Source organism: Galeopterus variegatus, unplaced genomic scaffold (assembly GCF_000696425.1).
Source record: "Galeopterus variegatus unplaced genomic scaffold, G_variegatus-3.0.2 Scaffold763, whole genome shotgun sequence".
In the NCBI taxonomy this organism is placed as follows: Eukaryota; Metazoa; Chordata; class Mammalia; order Dermoptera; family Cynocephalidae; genus Galeopterus; species Galeopterus variegatus.
In genome coordinates, this window is record NW_007726874.1 from 530,350 (window position 1) to 543,564 (window position 13,215).

General features: G+C 33.6%; 1 protein-coding gene across 1 annotated transcript in view; it reads left to right on the plus strand.

Moving 5' to 3' along the window:
* DST (dystonin) overlaps positions 1 to 13,215 on the plus strand; it is a 447,950-nt gene that overhangs the window by 280,143 nt on the left and 154,592 nt on the right. Inside the window, 17 exon segments of the mRNA XM_008572189.1 lie at positions 24 to 152; positions 302 to 379; positions 469 to 630; positions 720 to 824; positions 3,454 to 3,549; positions 4,172 to 4,297; positions 4,929 to 5,081; positions 5,269 to 5,423; positions 5,629 to 5,755; positions 6,259 to 6,442; positions 7,516 to 7,673; positions 8,171 to 8,349; positions 8,891 to 9,029; positions 9,816 to 10,009; positions 11,122 to 11,284; positions 11,988 to 12,071; positions 12,835 to 12,942. Of these exon segments, the coding sequence (XP_008570411.1) occupies positions 24 to 152; positions 302 to 379; positions 469 to 630; positions 720 to 824; positions 3,454 to 3,549; positions 4,172 to 4,297; positions 4,929 to 5,081; positions 5,269 to 5,423; positions 5,629 to 5,755; positions 6,259 to 6,442; positions 7,516 to 7,673; positions 8,171 to 8,349; positions 8,891 to 9,029; positions 9,816 to 10,009; positions 11,122 to 11,284; positions 11,988 to 12,071; positions 12,835 to 12,942 (2,340 nt within the window).

Sequence of the window (13,215 nt, forward strand, 5' to 3'; positions counted from 1 at the left end):
ACCTAGTATTTTGCTGTTCAAAGGTACAACTGGACCGCACTGAATGGGGCTCAGATTTGCCAAGTGTTGAAAGCCATTTAGAAAATCACAAAAATGTTCACCGAGCTATTGAAGAATTTGAATCTAGCCTTAAAGAAGCTAAAATCAGTGAGGTATGTGAATTTAAAATTTTCATATCATTTTAGTTTACCTTGTTTTGCTCTTTACATAAAGACCCTATACCTCAATAATGGATACATTAAGTGTGAGTCAGAATTCCTTGAGATTCTTAACCTTCATGTCTTTTCATCCCGTATTACAGATTCAAATGACAGCACCTCTTAAACTAACTTATGCAGAAAAGTTGCACCGATTAGAGAGTCAGTATGCAAAACTTTTGGTAAGTTTTTTTTTTTTAACCTTCTGTTTTTCTTATCTCTGTCTGAGATAATCAAAGATGTGATTCTTATAATGATTTTCCTTATAAAGAATACATCCAGGAATCAGGAGCGGCACCTTGATACACTTCATAATTTTGTAACTCGTGCAACTAATGAACTTATTTGGTTGAATGAAAAAGAAGAGGAGGAAGTTGCTTATGACTGGAGTGAGAGAAATACCAACATAGCTCGGAAAAAAGATTATCATGCTGTAAGTATAACTTTTGTACATGCACACAAAAGTTGTAGTTCAGGGTTGGGTCTTTTTCTAAAACACTTCTTAATTCTTTTTTAAATTAGGAATTAATGAGAGAACTTGATCAAAAGGAAGAAAATATTAAATCAGTTCAGGAGATGGCAGAGCAGCTACTTCTAGAAAATCACCCAGCTCGGTTAACTATTGAGGTAAGTCAGAAAGTCCAACAGTCTTGGTTGAAGATTGACATGTGATTATTACCCTTCAGATTCTTTCATTGCTGACAAATTGAAAAATATAAACTATTAAACTTTTATTACAACCTGGCTCAAAACTAGTTTCTGAAAAAATCATACTGGTTCTTGTCTTTAGTTCTCTTGCTCTAAGTGTGTCACTCATCACTTAGAATAAAGGTATCTTTGTCAACCCTTGTGGCAGAGGAGATATATTACCATAAATATGAATGACCTTGTCTTTACGGGCTTTGATATTTTATTTCTTCCTGACTGTGTGACATTGTGCCTAGAAAATCACCCAGCTCGGTTAACTATTGAGGTAAGTCAGAAAGTCCAACAGTCTTGGTTGAAGATTGACATGTGATTATTACCCTTCAGATTCTTTCATTGCTGACAAATTGAAAAATATAAACTATTAAACTTTTATTACAACCTGGCTCAAAACTAGTTTCTGAAAAAGTCATACTGGTTCTTATCTTTAGTTCTCTTGCTCTAAGTGTGTCACTCATCACTTAGAATAAAGGTATCTTTGTCAACCCTTGTGGCAGAGGAGATATATTACCGTAAATATGAATGACCTTGTCTTTACGGGCTTTGATATTTTATTTCTTCCAGACTGTGTGACATTGTGTGACTGACACCTTCTTGCTAAGCCTCATTTCCCTACCAAAAATGGGGGAAATGCTTTTAATCAAGAATTGTGGTGAAAATGAGAAGAAATAATTTACTTTTACTGCTTAGTACAGTTCTTGGTTCATAGTATTTTCTCAAGAAATATCAGCTGTTATGATTTATTTTAATAATTGAATTTATGGTCTAGTTTTGTGAGGTATATTGGGACAGCATCCTGGCAAGTCCTCATAGTGTGGAGTGAACATTTCAAATTATACAGAAGTGAAGGACTGACATGGGATTTATCAGGTTGCCTGTGCAGTTATGGCAGAGGTGGTGTTTTTAATTTTTAGGCCTGATATGTACTAGACAGAGTTAGTGACTTTCTGCATGTGAAGGGTGATTACATAAGAGGGCAGGGAACATTAAACAGATGTGGTATATTTTCAGAGGAAAAAAAATGTTGCTCTACATAAAAGGTGACGTGCTTCAAACTCACAGTCGAGGAAAGGAATCTGATAGTCTTTGTTCACTGAAATCACAATGACACACAAAGATGAGTAAAATTCTGGGCCTCATTAGAAAGTCTTGGGAATCTTATATTTGACCTCCTTTCGTATAAAATATGGTTTTTTATCCCCATGAAATGCCACAAAGGAATGTTAAAGACATAAAAGAGTAGGGGGACCACTAGAGAAAGGAAGTTAGAGTAATGGGGGATTTGGATATACTTTTGTACTATAATAAACCAGAGTATTTCTTCAGCGAGGGGAAAGCTGTTAGGAAATATGATTATAGGTTAAGAATTTTGATGGGAATAGAAAATGTGAATGTGAATCTGATTACTTTTATGTAGAAATGATAATCTAATTAAAAGTTTATTAAAGGGTAAAATGAACCTTTAGTCATATTTATGATCCCATTGGCCTATCATATCTTGTTTAATGGATAGTATTTAGCTAGTTATCAACGCAATTTCTTATTTCATAGGAAAAAGAAACTAGAATCTAACAATGCACAACGTTAGAGTCTTTTATAGCTAATTTACTCAAAGTAGCTTATTTTGAGGGAGCAGGTAATGTGACCATGGTATGTTGCCAGATTTCCAACGCTGCATTGTACATTCTGTTCAGAAAGCCTGCCTGAGCATAACTCAGCAGGAATGAATTTTTCCAAAAGGAGGAAAAATGACATGCTTGCTTAAAATAGTCATTAGAGCATATAGAGTGCCCTCTTCTGGAGGTCAGAAAATTGTACCTTCAATATGAAAGGGTGTTTTGTTTCCTTAAAGAAGTAGGTATATCATTTCTAAAATATTTTTTGCCCTCATGAAAGATATACTCTGTAGTAAATAAAAGTTCATATAAATAAATATATTTATAAAACTACTAGTATTATAATTATTATGATTAAACTGATAGGAGAGCACACCCTCCCTTTCCACCTTCCCCAAACCTTTCCCCAACAAAAACAAAAACTGCAGAACCATGTATTTCTGTGTTAGAAGGTATATTTTATGATCCAGTAATATGAAAATTCAGAGAAAGGAAACATGAAAGTGTTATGAAGGAAAACATATCTGAGGATTTTAAAAAGCAGGTGTAAAAGTTGATGGCAAAGGAGTAGAGGGTGGCTTTTCTAAATAAGAGGGATAGCTTGCATTTATTTTGAATGTTAAATATTCTTTAATGTGAACGTAGCGAGAGTTAATTTTTTCCTTGTATTTTAAGATGAAATTTCACTAAGTTTAAAGTTTGAAAGAAATCAACTGGACTGATTAAAAAATTTATATTTAAACTTTAGGACTGACTTTGTGCGAGTGAGAGCTGTTAGATGTGAAGGACATTTTACTGCCTGATTTTTAAGTCTTATTCTGTTAAAAAATTTCATCGTCAATTTAGGTAGAGTATTTTATCATTTAAAAGCATCAGTGTGTATGCGTCCCTTATTTCTCTCCAGCCAGTTACGATGGCTGTGTTTTATCTTTAAGGCCTACAGAGCGGCAATGCAGACGCAGTGGAGCTGGATCTTACAGCTCTGCCAGTGTGTGGAGCAGCACATAAAAGAGAACACTGCCTATTTTGAGGTATGTGAATGGAAACACAACTTTAATAGATGGTATTGTGATTTGGGCTGACTTGCAGAAATTTTCTTTATGACTTAGTTTTAAGATATATAAACATATATGCAATATGCAGGAGAAATAAATGGACATGTTTTCTTTGTAGGATATAAGTGTGTGTTTCATGTCCTATGGGATAGGTTGAAGCATTCTATTAAGGAAGAAATCTTGTAAAAAACCCTTAAAATATCAGAAAAATTTGTTCTACAAATATGTGTCTTATTAAGAAAATGTTTTCATAATAGAGAGTCAGCCAAATGAGCTCTTTGTTTTATTCTTAAGAAGTTTTATTTTTGGAATTTCACTTCTACTTAAAAATTGTTTGGGCCCTAAAGTAAAACAGACTGATCAAAATTATATAGAACCAAAGCATAGTATGCTCATAAACTTTGAACACTAAGCATTCATAACCATCCAAGTTCAAGGGTTGTTGTTTGGTTCAAGGAAGGATGTGGCTATGAAGTTGTCTTGTGCTTCTCTTCTCACTTATGAGGGGGACACAATGGGCCCTGGTACCCGAACTTGACAACTCTGTACTTTACAGGCATTTAACATTCTTTAACTGCCAGGTTTCATCTTTCCTTAGTTTTTCAATGATGCCAAAGAAGCTACTGATTACTTAAGGAATCTAAAGGATGCCATTCAGCGGAAGTACAGCTGTGATAGATCAAGCAGCATTCACAAGCTGGAAGACCTTGTTCAGGAATCAATGGTATTAATACAAAAACCTATGCATTTCATCAGTAATGTATGATAGTGATTAGACTAGTATTTTATTATATTTTTATATGTATAGAACTTTATATTTTATTGATGCTCTTGATATTTCCACCACATTCAATTAAGCACTTACACATTCAGTGTTAGTATTTTTTGGAACAAATACAACAGAAGTGTTTTTCATGTGATAGCCTTGATATTTTAAAATGCTTTAACAGTGTTATGTTTGTGCGTGTGTATGTGTGTGCATGTGTTTAGCCATTCATTCCACAAATACTTGTTAAGCACTTTCTATATCCTGGGTGCTGTTTTAGGTCCTAGAAATACAGCAGTGAACAAAACAGAAAAGAATCTCTACCCTCATGGTGCTTACATTCTAGACAGAGAGCTAGACAATAAACATGATAAATAAGTAAAATATGTGTAGAGTGTTAGATAGTAGTAAGTACTACAAAAGAAAAAACCCAACCAAACCCAAACAAACAAAATAGGGGAAGAGGGATATAAGAGGAAGTGGGGAGGGATTGAAAGTTTAGACTGTGAAGTTTCATCTGTATAAAGCTCTGAAGGAATGGAGAGTACAAGTCTTTCACTTTTTAAGATCCATCATATTTATTATTTAGGAAGAGAAAGAAGAACTTCTGCAGTACAAAAGCACAGTAGCAAGCCTGGTGGGAAGAGCGAAAACAATAATTCAGCTGAAGCCAAGGAATTCTGACAGTGCACTCAAAACTTCTATTCCAATCAAAGCTATCTGTGACTACAGACAAATTGAGGTACTTATAACTTCCAGAAACAAACTAGTGTCTGTCATTGTTCATATTTTTTTTCAATGAGATTATATTGCTTATGAGTGGTAAAGTTTTTCTACCTCATAGAACAAAATAATCCCAAGATTGAGTATGGAAAAAGGTTAGTTAACAGTGACCTCATTTAATCATTCTATTCTTCATTTAAAACCAGATAACCATTTACAAAGACGATGAATGTGTTTTGGCGAACAACTCTCATCGTGCTAAATGGAAGGTCATTAGTCCTACTGGGAATGAGGCCATGGTCCCATCTGTGTGCTTCACCGTTCCTCCACCAAACAAAGAAGCAGTTGACTTTGCAAACAGGTTTGTACACATTAGCTAAAAATATAGAGCTGGTTTGGGGAGCTCTCAGAAGGTTAAAAAGAAACAATTAATCCTTTGTCAAGGCCCCATAGGATCAGAAGTCTCTAGAACTAGTAAACATAGGATATTCCACAAACAAACAAAAAAAAATTGTGGCTTGTTTTCAGAGGGAGTAAAAAGGCTTAATTTGTGTTTTCTTTCATAGAATTGAGCAGCAGTATCAGAATGTGCTGACTCTTTGGCATGAGTCTCACATAAACATGAAGAGTGTAGTATCCTGGCATTATCTTATCAATGAAATTGATAGAATTCGAGCTAGCAATGTGGCTTCAGTAAGTAAAAACCTACATGTCAACTTGATATGCCCACCTTGTCATGAATGGAACACCTTGTTATGAGTGGGGTGAATTTTGTTTTATTCTAGAATGGAATGGAACTCAGCAGATCCATGCTAATATTTATTCATTTAGTGAATATTTATTTATTATATACCTGCCATATACAAGGTACATTCTAAGAATTCGGGAAATCTGGGGATCAAAGATTTCATTCAGTGCTTACTAGGAGATAGAGAGACAGGGTATAGTGTTTTGGACTTAGAAAGATGTGTATATAGTTCAATTTCACTTATTGAAATTTATAGATTTGTTTTTCCTTGCCTTTAAAACCTGAAATTGTTAATGAAAAAGAAAATTAATTTTAAATGGTTCTTTTGCTTATGACTTATTGTAAACTGGCATATACCATGAGACCAACTTGATATCTATCTGTCCCATTCAAGTTTAACTCTTAGTACTATAATCACTTAATTACATGGGTCTTTGGTTTTCTTTAGATAAAGACAATGTTACCTGGTGAACATCAACAAGTTCTGAGTAATCTACAGTCTCGTTTTGAAGACTTTCTGGAAGATAGCCAGGAATCCCAAATATTTTCAGGCTCAGATATAGTGCAACTGGAAAAGGAGGTTAATGTATGTAAGCAGTATTATCAGGAACTTCTTAAGTCTGCAGAAAGAGGTAAAACATGGGAATTACAGTCTTTTTCCCTGTAGGTGTTTAGTTCTGGCTTTTTTCTGCTCTCAGTGGAAATCTCACTGTTCGATGTATTATGCCACTTAGTCTATGATACATAGACACAATCTCTGGAATGTTAACAGCATGTTTGAGGTAGGAAGATGCAAAGAGGGATTCATTTATTTCCAAACAATGAATTAACAAAGAGATGCCAACCAAATAGTATGACAAATGATGAATTCTTACTGCATCTACTTTTTAACATTTTCAATATGTTGCACTGTGATGTTCAGGATGGTGATCCTTAAGTTTCAGAAAAGATTCAATTATTTTTGCATGTATCAAACTTAGGTTTTACAAAGGCATTAAAGTAAAATGTTTTGTTTAGTTAACTTATATTAAATATGAATTTTATTCTGAACTCTTTTGACATTACTTAGAGACAGTTTTATTATGAATATTTTCTTTTTAAGTCTTAAGCATCAACATATTCTTTATCTATTTTTTACTATGAAGGTTTTAAATTTAATTTTTATAATTAATTGCAACTAATGTACTCTTCTGTGAACATAAAACAGAGCAATATATTACTTTCTTTGGATATCATAAATAAAAAATTAGTACTTCAAATAGCATTAGGGAACTTTTAATAACTCTTCTTAAATTTTAAGATTTATATTTTAAGATTTATTTTATTTTATTTTTTCCTGAAATTTATTCTGATGTAAAATGTGAGGGAAGAATCTAACTGCTTGTATATTTTCTTCATAGCTAGCTACCCATTTTTCATAATTTTTTTTTTCTGAGGCAGGAATACACTTTAAAACATCCCCAGTCTTTTTTTTATTACTATATTTATCATTATACAATGTAATCATTTTTTGTGACCCGTTACCAATTTCTCACTAACCTCACCCCCTACCCCCTATATTTTAAGATTTATATTTTTCAAGTGGGTTTGTGATGATAATAGGAACTGTTAGTTTGACTAGCTATATCTCAGTAATAGTAAAACTGCCATATTAAAACATGATAGAAAACAAGGTATTTTCTAAACATTATATTTATTTTTACAGAGGAGCAAGAGGAATCAGTTTATAATCTCTACATCTCTGAAGTTCGAAACATTAGACTTCGGTTAGAGAACTGTGAAGATCGGTTGATTAGACAGATCAGAACTCCCCTGGAAAGAGATGATTTGCATGAAAGTGTTTTCAGAATCACAGAGCAGGAGGTGAGAGTATAAATGTGTTGGGAAAATAATTAAGGTAAATTACTCTCTTGATGACACTCTTGGGTGTCAACTCCTGTGACTTCTTCAATGTTCAACTTTGCATACTGGTCACTTCGTGAGGTCTGATTATGTGTTTATTGTTGCTTGTAAATTAGGATTCTGTACTTCAATTCTACTATTGACTCAGGTAGACCCAGGAACATGTACCCCCTCACCTATCATGATGGAGCCTATAAGGGCTTCTTATAGTGAAAGTCGCTATGAACCTGCTGTATGCAAAAACAGTAAGTTAGATGTTTGAGTCCAAAGAGCTGGGCAGCAAGGGAATTATTGATTATAAAACTTGAATATCATGGCTTAGGAAAAGTAAAAATACAAGAATGTAGATTTTTAAGGCAATGATCATAGTGTAAAATGTGTGTTTTTAAACCGTTTTAAGAAAAATACCCCATCTGGGGTGATCACCTAATACCTAATGTTTGTTGTCTGTTTTATAGAAACTAAAGAAAGAACTGGAACGACTTAAAGATGATTTGGGAACGATCACAAATAAATGTGAAGATTTTTTCAGTCAAGCAGCAGCCTCTCCATCAGTTCCTACCTTACGATCTGAGCTCAGTGTGGTTGTTCAGAACATGAACCAAGTCTATTCTATGTCTTCCACTTACATAGATAAGTATGTAACTGCTACTTTAATATATATTTTGCTCTATACAACTATCATTTTCTTATGTTGCGAATTTAAAAAATTTACTTTTATTAATATGTTTAGTTTTATTTTGCCTTAAGAAATACATTAAATATTTCTGTGGATTTATGACACTTCTCCATGTTGAAAGGGGATGTGCCTCAGAAATCAGTGCATAATGTATTATCTTCCCATATTTTCCATGTCAGTTTTTGGTAGCTCAGCTGTTGTAGCCTACAGGATTTTCTTCTCATGCTTGGCCTAAACAAGGTTAGAAAGAAATCGTCTTATGTTGGAATTTCTTGCTAAATACCACTTGTGGGACAGGGTATTGGTTGAAGCTCATGCTGTCCATTAAGAAGAGAGTCAGCTGAATCTGATCTTACAGTAAATGTGTCAGTCTTCCAAAATAAAGAATATGCTATGTCATGTGTCATAATTGTGCTTCAGGATTGCATTATGCAAAACAAAAGAAAACAAAGCAAAAGCATTTGAAAATAGCTGGCTATTGTTTAATTCCCTTTTTAAGGTTGAAAACTGTTAATTTGGTGTTAAAAAACACTCAAGCTGCAGAAGCCCTTGTAAAACTCTATGAAACTAAACTGTGTGAAGAAGAAGCAGTTATAGCTGAGAAGAATAATATTGAGAATCTAATAAGTACTTTAAAGGTATGAATCTGATTTTTGGCTGGTTTTCATCATCATACTCTGCAAGTATTTTTCTAGCACTTAGTTGAGATCTTCAAACATCAAGCATTAAATATCTTACTTTGAATGTATCCATTCCATTTTGTATCTTTATAATTCCACAACTTACTGTATATAAGTATGTTCAATAATTTTAGTTTGAGAGAGTTCTTCTCGTTTGAAGTTTGAACCTTTTTGACAATAGGTAATTATAGTCAATTCATGCTGGCAGCAAGAGAAGTTAAAGCTGAAAGTTAAATTGTTTGTCGTAGAGTCACTAGATAAAAGGGGCAGTTATTTTAAGATATCAAGGAGATAAATGGAGTTAATCTAAGAAAGGAAAAAGATCGGTTGTTGTACTCATCTGTATCTATATTTCTAAATATAAAGCACTTCAGAAAACTATTGGAAAGCAATTGTGAAAAGTTGATCAGTGATTTTTAATATGTGTATTCATTTTTTAACAATAGGATCATGGGCATTTAAAAATGAACAATGACAAAGACTTAATTTTTATCAAGGTAGCAAACATACTTATGAAATATATTTTATTGATATGCAAATTCTATTAGGCTGAATTTTATAAAATTGTCATTTTTTTAAGATCAAAATATAGTCAAATATTGGCCATTTCATAAGGTTCAACCCAATATTTAATCCGATTTTATCAGTCATTTGCAAATAAGTGGTAAAATTTGGTAAATAATGTGTTTTCCCAGTGAGTGGTTGACACATTTTTTATAACTTTCCCCACTTAATATATTTTAGCAATGGCGATGTGAAGTAGATGAAAAGAGAGAGGTATTCCATGCATTAGAGGATGAGCTGCAGAAAGCTAAAGCCATCAGTGATGAAATGTTTAAAACATATAAAGAACGAGACCTTGATTTTGACTGGCATAAAGAAAAAGCAGATCAATTAGTGGAAAGGTGGCAAAATATTCATGTGCAGATTGACAACAGGTTAGTATACTTTTTTGTTCAGTTTTAACACAGATTTAATGTCTTACTGTATATGCTCGGAAAATCTAAACTTATTAGCCTGTTATTTTTTTACTTCAATAGTTAATTGTATTAGCTGCAAGAGTTCTAATCATATTTCTTTCTTACATAGTGGACTTTACAAGACATCTAACTTCACGATAAGCATTTTTAAACTGTATTATTAAAACTATGGATATATTCTGGCATTTGTATAGTTCATCTACTTGCCTTTTTTGAAGGAAAAAGCAGTCTAGTTCTCTAATTATTACCAATTTATTATATTCAAATAACCATGACTTAGTAAGAGCATGAGTCATGCATTTGATAGGGCTGTATGTAGCAATCTATACTAGACCTAAACAGTGTAAAGAAATTAAAATGACCTGATATTCGTTATAAATGAAAATATAAGAAAGTCAAAATCATCCATTCAGTGACTGGATTAAAAAGTGAAAGGAAATGGGATGGTTTTAGGACTCATCTTAAAAGAAATGGATTTGTGTCTTGTCTCATTCATTTTCATGTTTATATTAATGCAAATAAAATGCTGTGATATAGTGCCATTCTTGAGAAGTAAAATTATGTTCAACTATATATTATCTCATCTCTGTAAAATATGTGATAGATAGGTTTAATGTGGTGGTTTTAAAATCATAGAAACAGGTGTTTAATCACAGCTCCCGGAAACTACTCTCTGGGACCATGTTGAAGCATTCATTGAACTAACTTATTATTTCGAAAGTGAACTGCCATTCAGTGTAAGTCTTGGCTCTTCAAGATATCCTGATTGATAATAATTAGCGTCAAGTTTCCAATTTTTCTGCTTTTTAGCTTTAGTCTCTTGGGCTTGTCTGTAGAATAATCAGTACCACTGAATTACCAACTCCAGGAGCAAAATGTTTATATTCAATCAAAAGCCAATATGGAGTGCCCTTGGAGGTATGCTTCAGGGTTGCAGCCTTGAATTCTTTACATATACCCCTGTTGTTGTGCTTAGGGCTTTGTAGTACAGCTATTTTGTCTTTTCCTGCTCTATACCTTCCACTCTTCTAATGATACCATTGGCAACTATCCTGTTACCATTCTTTTAGGTTACGGGACTTAGAGGGTATTGGGAAATCACTGAAGTACTACAGAGATACCTATCATCCTTTAGATGATTGGATCCAGCAGGTTGAGACTACTCAGAGAAAGATTCAAGAAAATCAGCCTGAAAATAGTAAAACCCTAGCCACACAGTTAAATCAACAAAAGGTATGTAAAAACAATTACTTGTACTGAGGTCGTGTCCGCATTTGGTCAGTCATGATCCTTATCTTCTTTTCCTATGTAAAGAGAAAAAGTCAGCAACTATTTAGAGAAAGGTAGGGAGTATTATAAATATTAAAAGCCTGCAACCCAAACCTATATACATCACTTATTTTGATTTCTTGGAAGTCACTTATGAAAACGTAGGTAAAATTAAAGTAGCAGGTTGGGATAGTTTTCAAATTCCTAATGATCATTTAGTTGTAGGCATGGAAATCTCTTTGGTACTCTGCTGGCCGCAATAGTTTTGTGGGTTCTTAATAAATAAACATGGTTAGTGGTAGAAAATTGAATAGTCACATCTGACAGAAAGTCGGATGCTTTGAGATTTTTGTTCCATCTTTAGAGGCCAGTAATTTCTGGCTCTGTTTTCATCAGGAATAAGTGGTGGCCAAGCTCATCAAGTCTGCTTTAGGATAATTCCTTTGGAGTTTAATTTCTGCTTTGGAAGCCCTGTAAGTGTAGGTCACTTATGTGGCTTAATCTGGAAGTTTGTAATTTACCCTTAAGACAAGTCGCATATGAAGTGCAAAGGGCTATGGAGCTATACTGTTAAGTGATGCTGATATTTCTTAGTTTCTGAGGACCTTAAGTAGTAGAACAGCATAGAGTTTCTTGTCCTTTTCTTCTAAACTGTGTGTACTTATAGATGCTGGTGTCCGAAATAGAAATGAAACAGAGTAAAATGGATGAGTGTCAAAAATATGCAGAACAGTACTCAGCTACAGTGAAGGTAAGAGGGTTCGATACTTGAGTCAAATTTAATATTAGGATATGTGATCCTACAATGTATTTTTAAAGCTATGCAAGTCATTTTACTCTGCTAAAAAGCAAAAAGAGGATTCTCATTTGAACATTTTTGACACTTACATAATAATTATTTGTGAAGTCTGAGTCACATGACAGCCCCGATTTGTTCATTTATTCTTTTTTTCTGTCACACGTATGTGCATGAGCACATGACCATGTGCGTGCACACACACACCCACACAGCAGAATAAATACATAGCTCTGAAATTGGTTTCTTAATCACTTCTCTCTCTGTCTCTCTCTCTTTTTCTCCCTCTCTCTCCCTCTTTTTAACATTGCTAGAGTATTCTATGGGAGAACTTTGAACTCTCTAATGTAGGGGACATTTCTCATGCTTTTCAAGTTCATTGACTATTTCTCAGCTTTAGCCTTCCAGACCCACATTCCATTGCCTAGCTGGAGGAAAGGGAAGCTGAATATAACTAGAATATGGTAATAAATGTTTTCATGAGCTTCCAAAGAGACTTGGGTACTGTCCTGATCACCCTGCATTTTTTCTGATTTTATCACCATCTTGGAAGCATCTGCAGGATTGGATAGATTCCTAAAATGTACTTTTGCAATATTTTCTTTATTTAAAGTTAATTCAGTAAAACTAGCTTCAAATTCTCTGCATTGAATCACTATAGAATGAAACCTTGACACTCTGCTTTAATTAATTTTATATTATTGACTCCTTTATACAGGACTATGAATTACAAACAATGACATACCGGGCCATGGTAGATTCACAACAAAAATCTCCAGTGAAACGCCAAAGAATGCAGAGCTCAGCAGATCTCATTATTCAAGAGGTAATAAAAGTGTGAGAGAGAGGGGAAGGGGTGTAAAAGATGGAAACCACACTTTATAAAATAAATTTATTTATTTTATTGTGGTAAAATATACAGGATATAAAATTTACCATTTTAACCATTTTTAAATGTACAGTGTAATGGCATTCAGTATACCACACTGTTGTTGCTGAACCGTCACTACTATTCATTTCCAGAATTTCTTTATTATCCCAAACAAAGAGTCTATACCCATAACAATACATTTTCTTTAAAGTTTTTTAAAACACTTTT